The 26,015-nt window shown below is 45.4% G+C and overlaps 1 protein-coding gene across 1 annotated transcript; it reads right to left on the bottom strand.

Moving 5' to 3' along the window:
* Window positions 1–10: 10 nt before the first annotated feature.
* Window positions 11–24,919, bottom strand: LOC124025021 (fibrous sheath CABYR-binding protein-like). Its single transcript, XM_046338717.1, has 5 exons — window positions 24,707–24,919; window positions 16,727–16,830; window positions 13,970–14,042; window positions 7,633–8,034; window positions 11–384 (listed from the first exon to the last, which is right to left on the bottom strand). Exons 1-5 carry the CDS (start codon window positions 24,783–24,785, stop codon window positions 11–13), a joined length of 1,032 nt encoding a protein of 343 aa, XP_046194673.1. The 5' UTR covers window positions 24,786–24,919.
* Window positions 24,920–26,015: the final 1,096 nt, after the last annotated feature.

Here is a 26,015-nt window from a genome sequence, read left to right on the forward strand (position 1 = left end):
ACGACCGGAACTACTTCCTCTGGCTCAGGGGTCTCTTCAGCAACCACTTCCTCCGGCTCAGGGGTCTCTTCAGCAACCACTTCCTCTGTGACATTAGGGGTGGCAACAGCCTCCTCTTCTGGTTTGGGCTCTTCAGTTTCCAAGATTTCTGCAGCTGGTGCTTCTGCCACTTCCCCTCCACAGATAACACTTCCTCCTCTACCTTAGCTTCAGGAACCGCCAGGGAATCTAGAATGTCCTCGGCGGGAGCGAGTGAGGATTCTTCAGTCCGGTCTTCTAGGTATTGGACGGCGTGCATGAGCCTCCTCTCAGCTACCGAGGCAGCAGCGATCTCAGAACTGGCCAGGAGCTTCATGGAGGCAGACGTGATGTCAGACACAGCATCTAAAAAGAGAAGCAAGTCATGTCAGTCATACAAGAAAGACAAAAAGGCTGCCTGTATAACTGCAGAAACGCACAGCTTTTCAGAATAGTATTTACAAAAATATTGTATATACAAAAGATGGAGCAGATCAGCAGATACCATACTAAAATCAGTCACTGCCTTCACAGAGTAACCATGTTAGATGTGGGTGATAGTGTTATTGTTACAACCTTCACAGAGTAACCATGTTAGATGTGGGTGAGTGTTATTGTTACAACCTTCACAGAGTAACCATGTTAGATGTGGGTGATAGTGTTATTTGTTACAACAGATAACCATGTTAAAATCAGTCACAACCTTCACAGAGTAACCATGTTAGATGTGGGTGATAGTGTTATTGTTACAACCTTCACAGAGTAACCATGTTAGATGTGGGTGATAGTGTTATTGTTACAACCTTCACAGAGTAACCATGTTAGATGTGGGTGATAGTGTTATTGTTACAACCTTCACAGAGTAACCATGTTAGATGTTACAACAGGGTAGCCATGATAGTGTGTTATTGTTACAACCTTCACAGAGTAACCATGTTAGATGTGGGTGAGTGTTATTGTTACAACCTTCACAGAGTAACCATGTTAGATGTGGGTGATAGTGTTATTGTTACAACCTTCACAGAGTAACCATGTTAGATGTGGGTGAGTGTTATTGTTACAACCTTCACAGAGTAACCATTACAGATATCAAATCACGTGTGAATAAGTAATAACATTCTGGGAAGATCCAGTCTTTATAAAAAAAATAATTAAAACATTGTTTACCATCTACTGGACTTACCTTCCATTCACCTCAGGGCTCAGGATGACATCATTCTGCCATGGGGGGGGGGGGGGGACGTGACCATCTGGGGGGAGTCTAAACACATGGGACTAGTCCAGCAGCCGTGTCATGCCCCTCGTCTGTGTAGTGAGGATATAAACCTGGAGGTTTGTTGATAAAGACCCTACTACAGGCTGGTGTGTGATGATTGATTAACACTCCACTTCGGGAGTATCCAACCGTGTACAGATCCATTTTGTTCTCTGAACTGCTCATTCAATCCAGTTCCTGGTCGTGTTTGGATGTGCACAGGGCCTAAGGCCATTGGACAGTGTTGATCAACTGCTGGTAGTCTGACTGCCTGGTATGTGTGCACTACTTTAAACAGCCTACAAATTAAAAACTAGAAAACAATTCATGCCAAGTACCATTATACTAAACACATAAAGACAAAGCATTAAAAAGGTGAATGTTATTTAATAACTAATCATGGTTTAGTGTTTTTACATGTGCTTTGATGTTGTAAAACCCGTAGAGCCAGACCTGTCAAATCAATCTGTTGCTGCGGCTACAGACCAGTTTGGACCAGTTCTGGGTTGGAAGCCTGACAGGCACAGAGACTAGACAGTTCTGAAATCTGGTACAAGAGGTCTATGCTGAAGTAAAAGATCACACACAGCTACATAAAACCCTTCAATACACATGGGAGCATGAACATGGCATTGAGGCACCTGATATAGATGATCATAAAAGGAATATCCAACTGCTACCAAAACCCTAAACTCAAAGCAATGTACGGTCATGGGTATGTCTAGACTAGAGGAGTTCTAGGTTACGGATGGGTGGGTGTGGGAACTATTAGGTTCTACATAACTGGTAAATATTTAACAAAACCTGCCTTTTGATAAAATAAAATAAAATAATGTATATGTTGAATGATGATAAAATAATCCCACTCTGAAACCTTACAATTGTATGAAATTGATTAGAATCAAAATTACAATCTGATGATGTGTAGTTTTAGTCTGAATTAGGTTAAACAATGTATCTGTATAGTGGAAAAACACACGGAGCAAGGCGTAGCTTAGGATTTGAACTTGTATGTGTGTGCCGAAGAAAAAAAAACAGAGAACAGTTCAACTGCGTTTGGACCGACCTGGCTAGGCCTCTGAGGAACCTATGAGAGCATAGGGAGGACTTCTCAAGGTTTCCCAAATCTCGGGGGAATGGAACTGTTGGCTGGGTAGTGATACACAGTGGTGAGAACTACGGAGATAAAACTCACCTACTGTTTGTGTGGAAGTATGTGCGTAGGATACCTACTGTTTGTGTGGAAGTATGTGGAAGTATGTGATAGGATACCTACTGTTTGTGTGGAAGTATGGATACCTACTGTTTGTGTGGAAGTATGTGAGTAGGATATCTACTGTTTGTGTGGAAGTATGTGTGTAGGATACCTACTGGAAGTATACCTACTGTTTGTGTGGAAGTATGTGTGTAGGATACCTACTGTTTGTGTGGAAGTATGTGTGTAGGATACCTACTGTTTGTGTGGAAGTATGTGAGTAGGATACCTACTGTTTGTGTGGAAGTATGTGTGTAGGATACCTACTGTTTGTGTGGAAGTATGTGCGTAGGATACCTACTGTTTGTGTGGAAGTATGTGAGGGATATCTACTGTTTGTGTGGAAGTATGTGTGTAGGATATCTACTGTTTGTGTGGAAGTATGTGTAGGATATCTACTGTTTGTGTGGAAGTATGTGTGTAGGATATCTACTGTTTGTGTGGAAGTATGTGTGTAGGATATCTACTGTTTGTGTGGAAGTATGTGCGTAGGATACCTACTGTTTGTGTGGAAGTATGTGTTTGTGTGGAAGGATACCTACTGTTTGTGTGGAAGCACGTGAGTAGGATACCTACTGTTTGTGTGGAAGTAGTAGGATACCTACTGTTTGTGTGGAAGGTGAGTAGGATACCTACTGTTTGTGTGGAAGGATATGTGTGTGGAGGATACCTACTGTTTGTGTGGAAGTAGGATACCTACTGTTTGTGTGGAAGGATAGGATACCTACTGTTTGTGTGGAAGTACGTGAGTAGGATACCTACTGTTTGTGTGGAAGTAGTGGATACCTACTGTTTGTGTGGAAGGATAGGATACCTACTGTTTGTGTGGAAGTATGTGAGTAGGATACCTACTGTTTGTGTGGAAGTATGTGCGTAGGATATCTACTGTTTGTGTGGAAGTATGTGAGTAGGATATCTACTGTTTGTGTGGAAGTATGTGAGTAGGATATCTACTGTTTGTGTGGAAGTATGTGAGTAGGATACCTACTGTTTGTGTGGAAGTATGTGTGTAGGATACCTACTGTTTGTGTGGAGGAGTACCTACTGTTTGTGTGGAAGTAGGATACCTACTGTTTGTGTGGAAGTATGTGAGTAGGATACCTACTGTTTGTGTGGAAGTAGGATACCTACTGTGTGTGGAGTAGGATACCTACTGTTTGTGTGGAAGTATGTGCGTAGGATATCTACTGTTTGTGTGGAAGTATGTGAGGATACCTACTGTTTGTGTGGAAGTATGTGAGTAGGATACCTACTGTTTGTGTGGAAGTATGTGAGTAGGATACCTACTGTTTGTGTGGAAGTATGTGTGTGGAAGTGTAGGATACCTACTGTTTGTGTGGAAGTATGTGAGTAGGATACCTACTGTTTGTGTGGAAGTATGTGTGTAGGATACCTACTGTTTGTGTGGAAGTATGTGAGTAGGATACCTACTGTTTGTGTGGAAGTATGTGTGTAGGATACCTACTGTTTGTGTGGAAGTATGTGAGTAGGATACCTACTGTTTGGAAGTATGTGTGTAGGATACCTACTGTTTGTGTGGATGTGAGTAGGATATCTACTGTTGTGTGGAAGGATACCTACTGTTTGTGTGGAAGTATGTGTGTAGGATACCTACTGTTTGTGTGGAAGTATGTGAGTAGGATACCTACTGTTTGTGTGGAAGTATGTGCACAGCTATAAAATGGATGTCTTTGTATAATGGACTTCAGAGCGTTCTCGGAATAAACTGTACTATCTTTTTGCAATGCTGAGTCTAATTATTATTAAATCCATGGTCTTACAGATCGCAGTAATCAGTGAGAGCTATTGATTGTCAGTTATCATTGGGATTGAAAATTCTCTCCACACCTTTCCAATGTGTAGGTGAGGCTTCGATATTGATTTTAAAACTTTTTTTCCTGGAAAACTGTTTAATCATTTGTTCTGTTCAGGAACTTTGACCTAATATGCAAATGTTTTGTTAAAAAAAAAAAAAATGTAAAATCTGAAATGGTCATTTCTATTTGGATAAAAACGTTGGACAAAACGCAGTGTTTATTACACACGTGAGGGTAAGACAATAGAAGACATGGACGCAATAGAAGTAACTGACAACGTCTTTATTGAAGGACTTCAGCTTCCTGAATCTCTTCTTCACTGATACTTTAGAAAACATTTCCTTAAAGTTGTCAGGGTGCATTATTAGTTGGCCCATGGCGACCATCTCCAGACAGAACAACATTTCCAATGTCGATGAGTTGGAGATGAATAGAACAGTAGTGTTGAAGTGAGATCGTTGGGTTTATTATAAAAATGTTCCCTTAATGTTTACCTTTCACAGTTAGGAAATAAAAAGACAGACTCGTAACAGCATCGACGCAAATAAACTAAACGAACAAAACAAAGCTTGGACCTTTTGACAGATGGTGGTGGTGAATGATTGGTTGGCTGAAGGAAGGGAAAAACAGTGTGACAGTATTAGTAGAATGTGTGTCTGCATCACAAATGGATCCCTATAAAGTGCACTAGTTTTAAACCAGGGCCCATAGGCCACAAACATAGTTCTCTGGTGAAACGTAGCGCACAATAGGGCCCGGCATCGTCCGGGTTAGGGGAGGGTTTGGCCGGGGTAGGCCGTCATCGCAAATAAGAATTTGTTCTTAACTGACTTGCCTAGTTAAATGAAGGTAAAATAATTAAATGAAATGTGTAGTTAGTGTGTGCATGATCAAGTGATGTGTAGTGTGTGGGTAGGAGGGCAAGTGAAATGTGGGATGCAGCCTGGGAGCATCGTCCTGGACAGCTCCATGACATCATGTAAGTCCTGGCTGGTTTGTGTCAGTCACCGTGGTTACAATGCAGTGTTGGTTAATTAAACTAGTAGTGGACTCCTCGAGATAAAACGTTCCACTAGGAGGTAAGGCAGGTAAAGGAGAAATGCACTACTACAGTTTGTTACGTGAGGTTTGAAGTTGAAGGTAAAGGTTTAAGGTTCTGTAAACAACAAGGTATTTAACATTTTAAAAAAGGTGCATTTTAGTGGTTGTCACTTCCCACCAAGCACTTATCCAAGACCCCGCTTTTAATTCAACACTTCCTAGGGCTGCAACGGGCCGCGCCCCTCTTCCCACAGTTACGGTTCCAGGAACTGACAGGGCCACAAATCCTTTGTATAAACACTTGTTTATAATACATGCTGCTTATCGCGGTTTCAAATGATGAATAGCTACACAAATCTCCTGGATGAACCAATAATTGAAAAGATTAGAAATGGCTTTAAAATGTTTGTTTTTTAATAAAAGTGTAGCGGGGGGGGGGCTGTGTCATCCAATCACAGAGCAGAATACAAGTCATGTGGTTTGTTAGCGAACACATGATGGTACGCGATAGGCGATAGCTGTAGGATCTTCCAACCACAGAGCAGATCCAAGTCACGTGATCTGTTCGACGCCACATCATGTGGTGCTAACAGATCACGTGACTTGTATCTGCTCTGTGATTGGACAATACAGACCGCGAGGCTCCATGGTGAGTGGAGGCTTTGGTGCTCTTTGAAACAGACTGACAATACAAACGTGGTTTAAACGTTCATAACCGATGTGCACTACATCAACAATAAGAAATTGTTTTGCAATCTCAGGGTGAAAATAGAACATCTACGTTGCACAGTAATATTGCTAATATTTGATACCACTACGGGTTTTGAGGGTTGAGAATCCACTTCCGGAACCACTGGTTGCAGCCCTATTTGCTCAGCATTGGGGGCAGGGGGGGTGATCCCTTATCTGTGCTTGGTGGGGGCAGACTTCTCCCTGGCACAGTGTCTAGGACGTGATAAGAAGGATCAGACAGAAATGATGTCATAAAGAAATCAGTGAGGACACAGACCCAACTGATCCCCAAAGTTCCAATCACTGGGAGTTCCATTTGGGCACTGGAACACGGAGCTTTATGACATCACCGACTAATCCTTCTAGAGCTTATCCTAGGGAGAGGTGTGAGCAGCACTCAGAGGAGGAGGAGGAGAGAGCAGGGAGGAGGAAGGAGCTAGCAGTTTTTTGGTCACATTTCACAATAAGATGCAGTTCACAAAGCAATTAAAATGCTTCTCTGACTGGTATATTTATTACTTGCATAATAACCATTTAACCTGCTTGAAGTGCTTATCGTCTCGAGGTTCATAACTTGACCTTCCTTTCAATCTGAATTTGGAGCATGTTGGAGTGGAAACTGTAACAAAGACGGCAGACTGACATGATGTAGAACTCCGCCATCCATCTGGAATCTTAAGGGACAAAGTCATTCAGACAAAAGTGAAGGAAAAGAAGTTGACATTTTCTGTCCTGAATTCTAAGGGCCACTTGGGAAAACTTTACATTAGAAGTGTCCAAGAAAGGCAACCGATTCCCTATATAGTGACAATGTACTACTTTTGACCAGAGCCTATGGGCCCTATATAGGGAATAGGGTGCCATTTCAGAGGCACATAGGTTTGTGGGTCAGGACAACATGTACCATCATGAATCCAATATCTCCCTTGACTTCCCCTTTAACACCTAGGAACTCCTCAGAAAAACAGCGCCAGGAGTTTTCCCCAACAACCACGATCCGACCAGAAAAAAAAACACTCCTGTCCCCACTGATAAATAGGACCATATCGCTTGACAAATAGAGCGGGAATGATTTTAAAACCTGAAACGCCTATGTATTTAGCTGTGGTGTAAAGGAGTCAGAAAGGAGAAGAGACAGCTGTCCCCGTTACCATGACATCATACCTAACTAAAGTGTTCTTCAACAGAACATAGTCCACCTCCTGCTTCCTATTGTAACATGTGCTAGTAGATAGGGGGCTGTGATCCAGAACGGTACCCTAATCCGTACGTAGGGTGCTACTTTAAACCATGTAGTGCACTACATAGGGAATAGGGTATAGAGGGGGCTAGTGAGAGGGGGGGTCAGGTATAGGGTTGGGGGGGGTAGTAGTAAGAGGGACACACCACAGCTAAACACACCCCTCTAGGTTGACCTTTGACCCCTCATGCTGCCACCTCGGCGGCAGGCGCTGCTTCTGCCTCAGGGGCGGTGGGAGCCGTCTCGGCCACTACTTCGGCCACTACTTCCTCACCGGCGGCCTCCACGGCAACGACCTCTTCCACGACGCCAGGAGCCGCATCTGCGACGTCCTCGATGACGGCCTCTGCGTCAGCCTCCGGTGGAGCTTCTTCCGTAACCACGGCAACTTCCACTGCGGGCGCCTCCTCAACTGCAACGACCTCTGGTTCCACAGCAACCTCTGCAACCGCCTCTAGGACAGCGACGGATTTGGCTGCGACCTCTGCCAGGACTTCCTCTGCTGCTGCAGGCGCCTCCTCGACTGCGGCCGTCTCAGCGACCACCTCGGCTAACACCTCTGCTTCTACTGGTGCCGGTTCTTCTGGGGATTCTACTTCCTCTGCTGCTGCTGGTGCTGCTTCATCTGCTGCTTCATCTGCTGCTGGTGCTGCTTCCTCTGCTGCTGGTGCTGCTTCTGGAAGGAGATAGAGCGAGAGAGAGAAGTGGAATAGAGAGAAAGCTGAGGACACGGTCTTATCCCTCCCTACAGGGTTTTGTCCAATTCTAACATCGATCCCCTAAAGACAGATTCTAAATTGTACCATGTGGTCTGGTCCCTGTGTAGAAAGTATCCTGATCAGGAACAAAAGGATACTAAATTAAGTTTAAACTGCTTTCAATTATTAGTCCTCTGCTAAGCAGTTAACTACCTTTTAATGTGTGACGCAGTTTGACCTTTGAACCCTCCGGAAACCCCTGAGGTGTATACTACAAACGTAGCTAGATATACTCATGCTTTTCTATAGTGAGCTAGCTTCACATTCCAGCTCAGGCTTTTCTGAAATGAGCTAGCTTCACATTCCAGCTCAGGCTTTTCTGAAATGAGCTAGCTTCATGTAGCTTCACATTCCAGCTCAGGCTTTTCTGAAATGAGCTAGCTTCATGTAGCTTCACATTCCAGCTCAGGCTTTTCCCATTAAGTAGACATTGATTGTGCACCTGTCACTTCCTTGAGCCTGCTCAAGCAAGGCTGGTAACTACATAACTAGTCAAACCCCGAACCCGTCAAACCCCGAACCCGCCAAACCCCGAACCCGCCAAACCCCGAACCCGCCAAACCCCGAACCCGCCAAACCCCGAACCCGCCAAACCCCGAACCCGCCAAACCCCGAACCCGTCAAACTAAAAACATCAACCCAAACACCGTGCCAAACACCGAACCCGTGCCACATTTTCATGTTTCTAAAACATCAATCCATGTGCCAGAGTGCCACATTTTCATGTTTGGTGCGGAGACCATGGTGCGGAGACCATGGTGCGGAGACCATGGAGCGGAGACCATGGTGATGAGACCATGGTGCTGAGACCATGGAGCTGAGACCATGGAGCTGAGACCATGGTGAGGAGACCATGGAGCTGAGACCATGGAGCTGAGACCATGGAGCTGAGACCATGGAGCTGAGACCATGGAGCTGAGACCATGGAGCTGAGACCATGGAGCTGAGACCATGGAGCTGAGACCATGGAGCTGAGACCATGGAGCTGAGACCATGGAGCTGAGACCATGGAGCTGAGACCATGGAGCTGAGACCATGGAGCTGAGACCATGGAGCTGAGACCATGGTGCTGAGACCATGGTGCTGAGACCATGGAGCTGAGACCATGGAGCTGAGACCATGGAGCTGAGACCATGGAGCTGAGACCATGGAGCTGAGACCATGGAGCTGAGACCATGGAGCTGAGACCATGGAGCTGAGACCATGGAGCTGAGACCATGGAGCAGTTGATTAAGACCATGGAGCTGAGACCATGGAGCTGAGACCATGGAGCTGAGACCATGGAGCTGAGACCATGGAGCTGAGACCATGGAGCTGAGACCATGGAGCTGAGACCATGGAGCTGAGACCATGGAGCTGGACCATGCTGAGACCATGGAGCTGAGCTGGCTAGACCATGGAGCTGAGACCATGGAGCTGAGACCATGGAGCTGAGAGACCATGGCTGAGTGACACCATGGTGAGTGAGACCATGGTGAGGGACCTGGTGACACCTGAGACCTGGTGACAGACCATGGAGCTGAGACCATGGAGCTGAGACAAATGACCCATGGCTTTGAGAAAAAATTGTTTCATGGAGCTGAGACCATGGTGAGCTTCAGACCATGGAGCCCTCAAGACCATGGAGAGGAGACCATGGAGCTGAGACCATGGAGCCTTTCCTCCATGGAGCTGAGACCATGGAGCTGAGACCATGGAGCTGAGACCATGGGGCTGAGACCATGGAGCTGAGACCATGGAGCTGAGACCATGGAGCTGAGACCATGGAGCAGAGACCATGGAGCTGAGAATCATGTCCAGCTGAGACCAATGAGTTTCTGAGACCATGGAGCTGGGACCATGGAGCTGAGACCATGGAGCTTCACGACCATGGGAACAAGACCTCCCATCGACCATGGAGCCTGAGACCAGATCTCTGGTCCAAGGGCGTTAATGATTAACAGGGGAGGAGAGTGAACCGTGGAGCAGAAGGAGGAAGCCAGGATTTCTTTGAATGGACTATTAGAACCTTATCTACACAGCAACAATGTTCAAGGCCCTTTCCCTCCCAGTCCCATGATAAAAATGACCAGATTAGGAAAGTTTAACCTGGTGAAATGTCAAATGCATCCAGTCACTAAATGCCTTTTTTTAAATCATATGTCCCAGATTGCAATTTTTAAACACCTGGAACAGTTGATTAATATAATATTGAGAGTCAGTAACTGTAAACAGCTGTTTTTTTTTTATAAATAAACCATTATCCACAAGGATAATATCAATTGATTAGCCAGTGGTCATGTCATTGGTATTTAAACTGGCCCACTGACTAGTTAAAATGAAGTCCAAAAAAGCCACATTCTGTTGTTTAGAAGTGGTGACACCTGACACCTGGTGACACCTGAACAAGGATAAGATGGTGACAACACCTGATTAATCTGGTGACACCTGAGTGGTCTGTACCTGGTATTTAAACTGGCCCCTGACCTGGTGAAAAGGTGACACCTGGCCACACTGTTGACACCTGACACCTGGTACCTGGTGACACCTGACACCTGGTACACCTGATCTCACCTGATTAGCCAGGTGACACCAGTGACACCTCACACCTGGTTTTAACACCTGGTGAACCTGACACCTGGAACCTTGGTGACACCTGGTACACCTGGTGACACCTGACACCTGGTACCTGGTGACCCTGATGACACCTGACACCTGTTTTAGATGACACTACACCTGACACCTGGTGACACCTGACACCTGGATGTCACCTGGTGACACCTGACACCTGGTGACACCTGCTCAGCTGCAAATGACCCCTATGGCTTTGAAAAAACATCAAATCCCTAAATGTAAATAACAAGCAGGCAGGAGGGAAACAAATAACAAGCTTTTTTGGAATACACCAAAAGATATGCAAATGAGGGAAAAGAGAAAAGTGGAACAGGATGGGGATTTGAAGGGTTAATGAAGGAGTTCCTCATTAGCTCAACTCCTGAACAGTGTGGAGATGTGTGCAGAGTCAACGATACTACAGACTAGAAAAAGGACCAACAGGTCGATGTCCAAAATAATGAATGAGTTTCTATGGCTTGTTTTGAACAGTGTGGAGATGTTCACGCCATTGGAACAACACCTCCCAGACTGGAGACCTGAAGGACCAGATCAGGTCCAAGGGCGTTAATGATTAAGGGAAAGAAATGGAGTTCCCAAGGACTTAGAAGGAACAGTGTGGAGATCTTTGACAGAGTAACCTTATCGGACACAGAACAATCCCAAGATGGACCCCATTTCGATATGAAGGGAATGAAGAGTTCCCTATGGCCCTAGTCTGAAAGTGTGGAGATAGTGTGCAGAGTCAACACTACAGACAGAGAAAAGGACCAGGGTTAAGGTCAAGGTTAACTGAAACAGCTGTTTTTTTTAATAAAGGAACCATTATAATTGAACAGTGTGGAGATGTGATTAGCCAGTGGTCTGTATTGGTATTTAAACTGGCCCCTGACTAGTTAAAAGGACCAACATTCTGATGTAGAAGGGAACAAGGATAAGATCTCAACTGATTAGGGAATGTTCCCAACTGGTTTTGGAGATGTGTGCAGAGTCAACGATAATACAGACTAGAGAAAAGGACCAACTTTGGTCGATAGAGGTGAAGACTGAACGAGCAAACATCCAAACATAACATGCAGGAGATGTGTGCAAAGTCAAGCTTTTTGGAATACAACAAAAGATATGCAAATGAGGGAAAAGAGAAAAGGACCAACAGGTCGATATGAAGGGAATGAAGGAGTTCCCATGGCTTAGTCTGAACAGTGTGGAGATGTGTGCAGAGTCAACGATACTACAGACTAGAGAAAAGGACCAACAGGTCGATATGAAGGGAATGAAGGAGTTCCCATGGCTTAGTCTGAACAGTGTGGAGATGTGTGCAGAGTCAACGATACTACAGACTAGAGAAAAGGACCAACAGGTCGATATGAAGGGAATGAAGGAGTTCCCATGGCTTAGTCTGAACAGTGTGGAGATGTGTGCAGAGTCAACGATACTACAGACTAGAGAAAAGGACCAACAGGTCGATATGAAGGGAATGAAGGAGTTCCCATGGCTTAGTCTGAACAGTGTGGAGATGTGTGCAGAGTCAACGATACTACAGACTAGAGAAAAGGACCAACAGGTCGATATGAAGGGAATGAAGGAGTTCCCATGGCTTAGTCTGAACAGTGTGGAGATGTGTGCAGAGTCAACGATACTACAGACTAGAGAAAAGGACCAACAGGTCGATATGAAGGGAATGAAGGAGTTCCCATGGCTTAGTCTGAACAGTGTGGAGATGTGTGCAGAGTCAACGATACTACAGACTAGAGAAAAGGACCAACAGGTCGATATGAAGGGAATGAAGGAGTTCCCATGGCTTAGTCTGAACAGTGTGGAGATGTGTGCAGAGTCAACGATACTACAGACTAAAACCACAACCAATACGCAAGCAAAGATAAGACTGACACCGGTAAGAACATCTGATGTTTGGATCGTGTGTTAATGCATTGTTCCCTGAACAAGTTCAGGAGCCAAAGCTCAACATTACCCTTTTCTTTTCAAGTGTGCCCAGCTTATTGGAGCTATTTTGGAAACAGGTAAAGGAGAGTTTAGAATGTTTAAAAGGGCTAGAGGTCGTTGAATATGTGTAGAAATCCAAGTTAGTTATTGAAGGTTTGTTAGCTAGCAATGACAAACTGGCTACCAGTGCCAGGCGTGTCAGGGGAAGTGTAGAATTTCATTTAATGTTGATGTGATCGAATAGCGAAGCCTACAAAATGGCGGGCCCCCTCCGCCACCACAAACGCATGAAACGGCAGTTGGTTACAAAATGGCCGCCCCCCCGCCACCACAAACACATGAAACGGCAGTTGGTTACAAAATGGCCACCCCCCGCCACCACAAACACATGAAACGGCAGTTGGTTACAAAATGGCCGCCCCCCCGCCACCACAAACACATGAAACGGCAGTTGATTACAAAATGGCCGCCCCCCCCGCCACCACAAACGCATGAAACGGCAGTTGGTTACATTTTGTTCTGACAGGAAGTTGTAAGATGTTTCATGCCAGGTAGGACTAGAGCACTGTCTCAAATGGCACTCTATTCCCATCAGCACAGCGCCGGAGAGACAGGATCTGCTAAAGCATTCAAGCTACATTTCTCACAGGCTAAAAGATGTCCAAAATGAACTCCCCCTCTGCCTCGCCTGTAACACAAAAAGAAAAAAATGACATCCGTTGTCTATCTATAGATTTAGGGTTTGTCTATACACTGTATGGCCACTAGTGTACTAAGGATGGGTGAATGTAGGTAGGAATAGAAAACTAGACTCTAAAACTACATGAACCAATCAGAGCTGCCAGCGACACCATGTGAACCAAGGAGCTTAGCCCAACAGACCAATCAGGCGATCTGGGCACAGGGCCCAGGAACCCAGACAGGTCAATTAATCACTGACAGAAATCAGCCCTGACAGTCTAGATTAATCACATTCAGAGTGATCATTCCACCATGCTGGCATGTCGGTGGCAGCGCCAATACAAGGTCCATGCCAAAAGAAAACATTTGGCCAGGCTTAGTGTGGACAAAAACATTATTGTCATGGTTGCAACGTTCTGATGAGACATTCCTTCTCCAACTGACACTAGAACTCTGGCCATTCTTGTCCACTATGATGAGGAATTCTGGAAGACTGAGAGTACAAATTCTAGAACTCCCCTCGGATTCTACATTCTATGGTTCTAAATTCTATAGTTCGTGTCTATTGGTAGAATGTCAAGAGTGTGGATCAATGGAGTGAGAGGCAGTGCAGACAGTAGGCTACTGAGAACTCACCCTTGGGCCTCAAGTTCATCTCGGCGAGTCGGTCATTGTACCGCTCACTGTCACCATTCACTGTCTTGTAAGCCTGAATGGAACAGACAGAGAGGTTGGAGGGACACGCCACATTCAAAGAACACAGAAAGTGAATCTAGCTGCATTTCAAAATGGCTGCCTTGATCTAAGTTGAGAACCTGAATCCTCTCTTCCCTCAGCACTAGTAAGTAACAGTGTAGTGTTAAATAAAGGAGTGGCCTAAGCGAACGTCCTTGGCAACGGTTCTCTGTAGAACGGGTATAACGGTCTTTAAAAAGCACCACTGCTGCGGTAAGGATTCTCCATGACAACAGTTACCACAAGGCTATACAGTGAGCTCCCGAAGTGGGTTTTGGCTCTGTATGCACTTTAATGCAAATGACTAGAGGTTCAAACGCAGACTGTCAGCTTTCAATTGGAGGGTATCTTCATCCATACCTGGTGAACCGTTTAGAAATGACAAAACTTTTTGTACATGGTCCCCTAAAATGGGGGGGGGGGCTAACAGTTTTGGGAGAATTTCACTTGTATGAGTGTTAAGTAGTCCAAAGTGTAGTATTTGGTCCCATATTCAGAGCACCGGACGACGACGTCAAGCTTGTGACTATACTGCTTTGTTTTGGTTGTTCCAGATTATTTAATATAGAAATAAAATGGTAAACAAAGTGTCATTTTAGAGTCATTATAAATAAGAATAAAATATGATAAAGTAATGTGGATGTTACCATGATTACAGACAATCCTGAATAATGATGAGTGAGAAAGTCACACACCAATATCATACCCCCCAGGACATGCTAACCTCTCATCATTACAATTACAAGGGGAGGTTAGCATTTTATATCATACCCCCCAGGACATGCTAACCTCTCATCATTACAATTACAGAGGGAGGTTAGCATTTTATATCATACCCACAGGACATGCTAACCTCTCATCATTACAATTACAAGGGGGAGGTTAGCATTTTATATCATAACCCCCAGGACATGCTAACCTCTCATCATTACAATTACAAGGGGAGGTTAGCATTTTATATCATACCCACAGGACATGCTAACCTCTCATCATTACAATTACAAGGGGGAGGTTAGCATTTTATATCATAACCCCCAGGACATGCTAACCTCTCATCACTACAATTACAGAGGGAGGTTAGCATTTTATATCATACCCACAGGACATGCTAACCTCTCATCATTACAATTACAAAGGGAGGTTAGCATATTATATCATACCCCCCAGGACATGCTAACCTCTCATCATTACAATTACAAGGGGAGGTTTGCATTATATTTGTGCGTGAGAGGTCAACTACATAATAAACACGACCTCCATTCACCAGAGGAACCTGTTCTCAACAGGTCAAGGGTCAACTACATAATAAACACGACCTCCATTCACCAGAGTAGCCTGTTCTCTACAGGTAAAGGGTCAACTACATAATACACACGACCTCCATTCACCAGAGTAGCCTGTTCTCCACAGGTAAAGGGTCAAGTATATAATAAACATGACCTCCATTCACCAGAGTAGCCTGTTCTCCACAGGTAAAGGGTCAAGTATATAATAAACATGACCTCCATTCACCAGAGTAGCCTGTTCTCTACAGCCTCTCCTCACATCGTTCCCTAACCAAACACTGACCTGGGATCTGTTCCCCAACCAAACCACTGACCTGGGATCTGTTCCCTAACCAAACCACTGACCTGGGATCTGTTCCCTAACCAAACCACTGACCTGGGGTCTGTTCCCTAACCAAACCACTGACCTGGGGTCTGTTCCCTAACCAAACCACTGACCTGGGGTCTGTTCCCTAACCAAACCACTGACCTGGGGTCTGTTCCCCAACCAAACCACTGACCTGGGGTCTGTTCCCTAACCAAACCACTGGCCTTGGGGTCTGTTCCCTAACCAAACCACTGACCTGGGATCTGTTCCCTAACCAAACCACTGACCTGGGGTCTGTTCCCCAACCAAACCACTGACCTGGGGTCTGTTCCCTAACCAAACCACTGACCTGGGGTCTGTTCCCCAACCAAACCACTGACCTGGGGTCTGTTCCCTAACCAAACCATTGACCTGGGATCTGTTCCCTAACCAAACCACTGACCTGGGGTCTGTTCCCTAACCAAACCACTGACCTGGGGTCTGTTCCCTAACCAAACCACTGACCTGGGGTCTGTTCCCTAACCAAACCACTGGCCTGGGGTCTGTTCCCTAACCAAACCACTGGCCTGGGGTCTGTTCCCTAACCAAACCACTGACCTGGGGTCTGTTACCTAACCAAACCACTGACCTGGGGTCTGTTCCCTAACCAAACCACTGGCCTGGGGTCTGTTACCTAACCAAACCACTGGCCTGGGGTCAGGTGTCCTAACGTTTATGCATTGGATTATAGTGTGGAAAACTGATCTGGGAAGAGTCAGGAAAAATCTATACTTAATGTCAATATGCTTGAAATTAAACTATATAGCATGCTTAGTTTTCAAGTTAACCTTCAAGCACAGACTTCAGATCAGTGTTTGCTCTCCAGATCACCTTAACCATTATGGGAGGAAACAAAAAAAACTGACCTAAGATCAATGTCTAGCGTGATACACAAATAGTAGAATACAGTTCTGAGTGGATGGTGCCCTTCAGGCACAAATCTGATCTAGGATCAGCATGTACTGCCCAGGCCTTATCCTTTAACATTAGGTACACACACACAACCGATCTTGAATCAGTACTTACGTAGACCACAGCGGCAGTGAGGCCTCCTCCACACAGAACGGCGTACGCCACGTTGGTGGCAGAGCCACCGGGGATCCCGACGGACATCTGCCGCACTGGAACCACTGTGAGGAGACCCAGTGGAGAGGGGGACATGGTTAGGGGACGGACCAGAAGAGAGAGCTACCAAAGACTGTGGATAATGAAGATCTCAAAAAGGCGGTTTACCAAAAATGGTCAAGGTTCCTGTCTGTGAAAGATTCTTCTAAGTAGCAGCCATCACCATAAAGCATGGAGGAGGTGTGATGGGGATTTACTGGTGACACAGATTAATTTAGATTTCAAGGCATACTTAACCAGCGATACACCATCCCATCTGGTTGGCGCTTAATGGGACTATCATTTGTTTTTCAACAGGACAAAGACCCAACACACCTCCAGGCTGCATAAGGGCTATTTGACCAAGAAGGAGAGTGATTGAGTGCTGCATCAGATGACCTTGCCTCCACAATCACCCGACCTCAACCCAATTGTGATGGTTTGGGATGAGTTGGACCGCAGAGTGAAGGAAAAGCAGCCAACAAGTGCTCAGTATATATGAGAACTCCTTCAAGACTGTTGGAAAAGTATTCCAGGTGAAGCTGGTTGAGAGAATGCCAAGAGTGTGCAAAGCTATGATCAACGCAAAGGGTGACTACTTTGAGGAATCTAAAATATATATTCAGATTTGATTAACACTTTTTTGGTTACTACATGATTCCATGCGTGTTATTTTATAGTTTTGATGTCTTCATTATTATACAATGTAGAAAATAATAGAAATAAAGAAAAACTATTGAATGAGTCAGTGTCCAAATATTTGACAGGTACTGTAGATACAGAGGGAGATCTACATATATACAAACTATAAAGCATGTAAATATATGAATAAAAAGCTAGATGTACACTTTTTGTTAATCTACTCAGACAGTAAGGAAAATGCTAGTTTTGCATTGGACAGAGCTAAACAAGCTAAACACAACTAGCCAACCTATCCCAGTCCATCCTACCAAGCTAAACGCAACTAGCCAACCTATCCCAGTCCATCCTACCAAGCTAAACGCAACTAGCCAACCTATCCCAGTCCATCCTACCAAGCTAAACGCAACTAGCCAACCTATCCCAGTCCATCCTACCAAGCTAAAACACAACTAGCCAACCTATCCCAGTCCATCCTACCAAGCTAAATGCAACTAGCCAACCTATCCCAGTCCATCCTACCAAGCTAAACGCAACTAGCCAACCTATCCCAGTCCATCCTACCAAGCTAAACGCAACTAGCCAACCTATCCCAGTCCATCCTACCAAGCTAAACGCGACTAGCCAACCAATCCCAGTCCATCCTACCAAGCTAAAACACAACTAGCCAACCTATCCCAGTCCATCCTACCAAGCTAAACGCAACTAGCCAACCTATCCCAGTCCATCCTACCAAGCTAAAACGAGACTAGCCAACCTATCCCAGTCCATCCTACCAAGCTAAAACACAACTAGCCAACCAATCCCAGTCCATCCTACCAAGCTAAAACACGACTAGCCAACCAATCCCATTCCTCCTACCAAGCTAAACACAACTAGTCAACCAATCCCAGTCCATCCTACCAAGCTAAAACACAACTAGCCAACCAATCCCAGTCCATCCTACCAAGCTAAAACGCGACTAGCCAACCAATCCCAGACCATCCTACCAAGCTGAAACGCGACTAGCCAACCAATCCCAGACCATCCTACCAAGCTAAACGCGACTAGCCAACCAATCCCAGACCATCCTACCAAGCTAAAACGCGACTAGCCAACCAATCCCAGACCATCCTAACAAGCTAAAACACGACTAGGCAACCAATCCCTGTCCATCCTAGTCCAGACCTGGGTTGAAATAATATTTGAAATAATTTCAAGTAGTTTCTGTTGTTGATTGAGCCTGGTTTAATTGACCAATAGACGGACCAACCCTACCCACCTGGCGCTCTGAAAGCCTAGAGCAAAAGCTCAAAAGGTATTTTAAAGATTTCAAATAGTGTTTGAACACTATTCTAGTCCTTGTTTTATGCCTGATACTGTGTGATTGGACAACACCCAAGAAACATTTCCTGTTTTCTAAACCCCTCCCCATCTAAACACATTTCAGTTGGGCTAACGCCACTTGAATCTTTGCCAATAGCATTTTTAAATTTTTATTTACCTTTATTTAACTAGGCAAGTCAGTTAAGAACAAATTCTTATTTTCAATGATGGCCTAGGGTGTAGAGTGGCTTAACTGCCTGTTCAGGGGCAGAACAACAGATTTGTACCTTGTCAGCTCGGGGATTTGAACTTGCAACCTTCCGGTTACTAGCCCAACGCTCTAACCACTAGGCTACCCTGCCACCCTCTACACTCTAACCACCAGGCTACCCTGCCGCCTCTACACTCTAACCACCAGGCTACCCTGCCGCCTCTACACTCTAACCACCAGGCTACCCTGCCGCCTCTACACTCTAACCACCAGGCTACCCTGCCGCCTCTACACTCTAACCACCAGGCTACCCTGCCGCCTCTACACTCTAACCACCAGGCTACCCTGCCGCCTCTACACTCTAACCACCAGGCTACCCTGCCGCCTCTACACTCTAACCACCAGGCTACCCTGCCGCCTCTACACTCTAACCACCAGGCTACCCTGCCACCTCTACACTCTAACCACCAGGCTACCCTGCCACCTCTACACTCTAACCACCAGGCTACCCTGCCGCCTCTACACTCTAACCACTAGGCTACCCTGCCACCTCTACACTCTAACCACTAGGCTACCCTGCCACCTCTACACTCTAACCACTAGGCTACCCTGCCACCTCTACACTCTAACCACTAGGCTACCCTGCCACCTCTACACTCTAACCACTAGGCTACCCTGCCACCTCTACACTCTAACCACTAGGCTACCCTGCCACCTCTACACTCTAACCACTAGGCTACCCTGCCACCTCTACACTCTAACCACTAGGCTACCCTGCCACCTCTACACTCTAACCACTAGGCTACCCTGCCACCTCTACACTCTAACCACTAGGCTACCCTGCCACCTCTACACTCTAACCACTAGGCTACCCTGCCACCTCTACACTCTAACCACTAGGCTACCCTGCCACCTCTACACTCTAACCACTAGGCTACCCTGCCACCTCTACACTCTAACCACTAGGCTACCCTGCCACCTCTACACTCTAACCACTAGGCTACCCTGCCACCTCTACACTCTAACCACTAGGCTACCCTGCCACCTCTACACTCTAACCACTAGGCTACCCTGCCACCTCTACACTCTAACCACTAGGCTACCCTGCCACCTCTACACTCTAACCACTAGGCTACCCTGCCACCTCATATTAACAACACTAAAGAAAGACCCAAATGGAGCAATAGAGATTTGAGATCAGACCATAAATCTCCATAATGGGTAGTGATTGCTGTTATTGTTGTGTGGGTGGGTGGCATGGTCCACATGGTCCACATGGTCCACATGGCCAGTAGGGCTGGTTGGAGAGCAGGAGCCTAGTCTTCAGTAAACATACTGCCAGGGTTGACAGGATTGGCTCTCAGGCTAAATAGCCTGATCCTATCAACACTGGCAATGGTGGTGCATTTAGAACACAGACATAAATAAAACTTCGTCCTTCCTGGACCAAAGATCCTCTCCTCTGCTACACAGTCACCCAAACACTCCCTAAAAATCACACACAGAACACGTACACACAACCAGTCAATCACATACACACACCATAGGAACGACACAGCCACACGACATAAAACCTCGTCCTTCCTCGACCAAAGATCCTCTCCTCTGCTACACCGTCACCCAAACACTCCCTAAAAATCACACAGAACACATACACACAACCAGTCAATCACATACACACACACCATAGAAACGACACAGCCACACGACACACAACCAGTCAATCACATACACCATAGGAACGACACAGCCACACGACACACAACCAGTCAATCACATACACACACCATAGGAACGACACAGCCACACGACACAACCAGTCAATCACATACACACACACCATAGACACGACACAGCCACACGACACACAACCAGTCAATCACATACACACACACCATAGAAACGACACAGCCACACGACACACAACCAGTCAATCACATACACACACCATAGGAACGACACAGCCACACGACACAACCAGTCAATCACATACACACACACCATAGACACGACACAGCCACACGACACACAACCAGTCAATCACATACACACACACCATAGAAACGACACAGCCACACGACACACAACCAGTCAATCACATACACACACCATAGGAACGACACAGCCACACGACACACAACCAGTCAATCACATACACACACACCATAGAAACGACACAGCCACACGCCACACAACCAGTCAATCACATACACACACCATAGAAACGACACAGCCACACGACACACAACCAGTCAATCACATACACACACCATAGGAACGACACAGCCACACGACACACAACCAGTCAATCACATACACACACACCATAGGAACGACACAGCCACACGACCAGTCAATCACATACACACACCATAGGAACGACACAGCCACACGACACACAACCAGTCAATCACATACACACACCATAGGAACGACACAGCCACACGACACACAACCAGTCAATCACATACACACACCATAGAAACGACACAGCCACACGACACACAACCAGTCAATCACATACACACACACCATAGGAACGACACAGCCACACGACACACAACCAGTCAACTACACAGGAAATCGTGTTGGTGTTTTGCTGTCTAGTTCTGCCTGTTAGTCCATTAGAGAGTAAAGGACTTCTATAGATGAATGTATAAATTCAGCCCTGAGGAGAAAACACCAGGAATATAACTACCGTGGTGGTGTACAGGGGACTAGGTTCAAAGTTCAACATGTGTCCCAGAATGCAAAGGTCTGGCAGAGGGGCGCCAACAGGGGAAAAACAATAGACACTTTCTATAAGTAGTGCCTCTGTGGTGTGTGTGTGTGTGTGTGTGTGTGTGTGTGTGTGTGTGTGTGTGTGTGTGTGTGTGTGTGTGTGTGTGTGTGTGTGTGTGTGTGTGTGTGTGTGTGTGTGTGTGTGTGTGTGTGTGTGTGTGTGTGTGTGTGTGTGTGTGTGTGTGTTTCCACACCCGTCTCTGGGTGAGTGTGTGAGCAACATATGTGTTCTATAGGAGGTGTGTGTGTTTACCTGTGTCTGGTTGAGAGAGTGTGTGTGTTCACCTGTCTCTGGTTGAGAGTGTGTGTTTGTAGAGCAGCCCAGCAGGCCGCAGTAAGGGAACAATGCACAGAAGGGAGCTCTCCACCCCAACAACCACTCTCCCCTCCATGTAAAGAGTATCACATTTCATCCTGCAGCTCTGCAGAGAACACATCTACCCCCTGATAGAGGTCAACAGAACCCACATGTACCCTACCATGCTGACTCCTCATCTACCCCCTGATAGAGGTCAACAGAACCACATGTACCCTACCATGCTGACTCCTAATCTACCCCCCTGATAGAGGTCAACAGAACCACAGGCAGGTAGTCTAGTGGTAGCCTAGTGTTAAGAGTGTTGGGCCAGTAACCAGAAGGTTGCTAGTTTGAATCTGAGCTGACAAGGTAAAAATCTGATGTTCCTAGGCTGTCATTGAAAATAAGAATTTGTTTTTAACTGACTTGCCTAGTTAATAAATAAAGGTTAAATATTAAAAAATAAAAACACACCACCTTTTACATAGAGGCCATTTAGCAGACTCTGGTCCAGACAGACACAGGCAATACACTCAACTAAGGTAGGACAAGACAAATCACAACAGTCACTGCCAGTAAAACATTCCTCTAAAAACACAGCCATCAGTGGTTACCAGACATTGATCCTGGTTGACCCAGAGCTACTCTGCTGCTCTCTCTAATCCCATGACACAGCAAGTGGCCTCCTGTCTGTACCTGTGAAGGCCCAGGTATTTATACAGGTAGCTGGGCACTAATCAGTTAAGCTGAGCTAGAGGTCAGACGTGTCACAGACAGGCGTGATCCCAGTTTCCTCCCTGACAGCCAATCATAGCACAATAGCATTGAACCCCCCCCCCACAACCAACCCACCGATTCCTTCCAGCTGAATAGAGACCATTCACATCAGTGACACACACAGGACTATACATGCATGAAGAAATGCCCGCCCCTATATAGGCCCAAAGCCTAACCATGACGCCCATCTGCCCTGACAGACATTACTGACTAGTGATCAATACGTCCTTAGTCAGCTACATATAATGCAGAGCAGGGTGAAATACACAGAGGATAAAGCTACCGTTACAATGCATGTCTATGCTTCTAGCTGTAGATCAGGGTGAAATACACAGAGGATAAAGCTACCGTTACAATGCATGTCTATGTTTCTAGTTGTAGATCAGGGGGATATACACAGAGGATAAAGCTACCGTTACAATGCATGTCTATGTTTCTAGTTGTAGATCAGGGGGATATACACAGAGGATAAAGCTACCGTTACAATGCATGTCTATGTTTCTAGTTGTAGATCAGGGGGATATACACAGAGGATAAAGCTACCGTTACAATGGATGTCTATGTTTCTAGCTGTAGATCAGGGTGGATATACACAGAGGATAAAGCTACCGTTACAATGCATGTCTATGTTTCTAGTTGTAGATCAGGGTGGATATAGATCCTAGTGTCAAAACACGGAGAGGTTGGAGAGGCTCAAACATTTATAAAACAGGAAATTAAACCAGCACTGTTCAGATGTCCCTCAGGGCAAATTCCTTATGCAACAAAGCAAACAGGGATTCTAGTTCCGGAATGAAGCCAGACTAGAACCAGTCTATCGATGAAGCTCGTGCATGGGAAAGTAGCTACACTAAAAATACAACCCAAATCCATTATTCTCCTTGCTTTGACTCAAACCCACACAAAGCTGTTAACTCAACAATAACATTTTCCCTCTCCCTGACAAAACGCTTTGATGAGTCTGGAGAGAATGAATACAACATCACGATCAATTTGGATTATAGAGTTTGACGCCTCTGCAGAACTCGACAGGTCAAATTCAAGTAGGGCTGCTATAGGCCAATCCAAATATCTATATTCACACACACACACACACACACACACACACACACACACACACACACACACACACACACACACACACACACACACACACACACACACACACACACACACACACACACACACACACACACACACACACACACACAACCCCTATGCTATACACGCGCTACCATCACACGTGAAGAATATCCATAGGACATCATATAGACTACGACATCTCCACTTAGCCTTCATAACGCAACGATTTAGGGGATATATATCAGATAAAATACATGCGTTTGATGCTTGGATGTTACATAACACCGATTAAGTCGTTTTTGGACGAGGATGCGCTGTTTCGTAACTAAAATGTGCAGAGCTGCATGTTCTAATCTTTGTGGACATGGACACACCTCCCCAACGGAAAAGGGGGCGTACTGCCCCAACAAGCGCTCAGCAATAATGTAAGATTGAAATGATTACATGTAACTTTTCTTGCAATGTTTTTCAATAAACTAGTAAAGAATGGCGCAGTGGATCATCCCGGAATGAATGAAGTCCATAAATGTCGCGCAATTTGAAGGAAACTGCATTGATTATAAAAATCCTGAAACTTTGCATAGAAAATTCACCCAATGTTGGACAAACCATCCAAATGTATAAAATCAAGCTCAACTGTTTACACAGACGGTCATTAAAACCAACTGTAATTGCACTGACCTTCGCGTAAATCCCCACATCACGCACGCGTGACGCGTCCGCTAGGATGTAACAAACGATTAATGTAAAAATATCCCAAACTAATACAATATACTCCATCAAACTGGACCACTTCTAATCCACTCACCATTTCTGGATAAAGGTGGGGCGACTGTCATTCGTGCCAGGAGCCCCAGTCTCTGCCAAGCCGATCTACAGAAAAACATTTCTGATCAAATCCAGGATCTAGTGTACAGTGCGTGTGGTGGTACAGGAGGCTTGCTGGATGACTGACTGAGGAGAGACCAGCTGTGATCACGCAACTACAGACTGCGCTCGTTGGAGTGGAGGCAGAGAATTCACCAAAGGGAGCAACCACCCCGCCCACCTCTTTATAAACGTCATCCCCGACAGGTCAAAGGTGGATTTGACATGACACGTGGTTTTTGGGGAATAAACAATATCAATAATTTGAACAGCATGTTCCAGAGGTTCTATACGGATTTCAGTGAAATATTTCGGAGGGTTTGCGGTGGATTTTGTTATGCATAAATGAGAATGACAGACCAGATCTCGTTCAGGGATAAATGATAGCCTGTTCAACTGGTGTAGTACCGTGGAGATGGCAGAAATACAGGCGGATCTTTATCAAAGTACAGTATGCATATTTGGTATTATTTTTTTATTTTTTCTACTATGTTATTGACTTGTTAATTGTTTACTCCATGTGTAACTCTGTGTTGTTGTCTGTTCACACTGCTATGCTTTATCTTGGCCAGGTCGCAGTTGTAAATGAGAACTTGTTCTCAACTAGCCTACCTGGTTAAATAAAGGTTAAATTAAACAATAATTTCATATAATAACTTCATACTCATTATTTCATATATTTACCATAGGGCCCTATTCGATAACAGGCTACATCTGAACAATATGAATTCAAAACAAAAACCAAGTGCCCATATTAACCGATGCGCAGTCTAATGGCCATTGTCACTGTCAAAGTGCCCATATTAACCGATGCGCAGTCTAATGGCCATTGTCACTGTCAAAGTGCCCATATTAACCGATGCCCAGTCTAATGGCCATTGTCACTTCAAAGTCTTCCCATATTAACTGTTCCCAGTCTAATGGCCATTGTCACTGTCAAAGTGCCCATATTAACCGATGCGCCTTGTCTAATGGCCATTGTCACTGTCAAAGTGCCCATATTAACCGATGCGCAGTCTAATGGCCATTGTCACTGTCAAAGTGCCCATATTAACCGATGCCCAGTCTAATGGCCATTGTCACTGTCAAAGTGCCCATATTAACCGATGCCCAGTCTAATGGCCATTGTCACTGTCAAAGTGCCCATATTAACCGTGCCCAGTCTAGTGGCCATTGTCACTGTCAAAGTGCCCATATTAACCGATGCAAGTCTAATGGCCATTGTCACTGTCAAAGTGCCCATATTAACC

The sequence above is a fragment of the Oncorhynchus gorbuscha genome, unplaced genomic scaffold (assembly GCF_021184085.1).
Source record: "Oncorhynchus gorbuscha isolate QuinsamMale2020 ecotype Even-year unplaced genomic scaffold, OgorEven_v1.0 Un_scaffold_2129, whole genome shotgun sequence".
NCBI lineage: Eukaryota > Metazoa > Chordata > Actinopteri > Salmoniformes > Salmonidae > Oncorhynchus > Oncorhynchus gorbuscha.

Coding starts and splice junctions, on each gene's coding strand:
- LOC124025021 (XM_046338717.1), bottom strand. CDS start 24,785: ATGTTTTTCTGTAGATCGGCTTGGCAGAGACTGGGGCTCCTGGCACGA. Junction 16,831..24,706: donor CCCACCTTTATCCAGAAATG/GTGAGTGGATTA, acceptor GTCTCCTCACAG/TGGTTCCAGTGCGGCAGATG. Junction 14,043..16,726: donor TCACTGCCGCTGTGGTCTAC/GTAAGTACTGAT, acceptor TGTTCCATTCAG/GCTTACAAGACAGTGAATGG.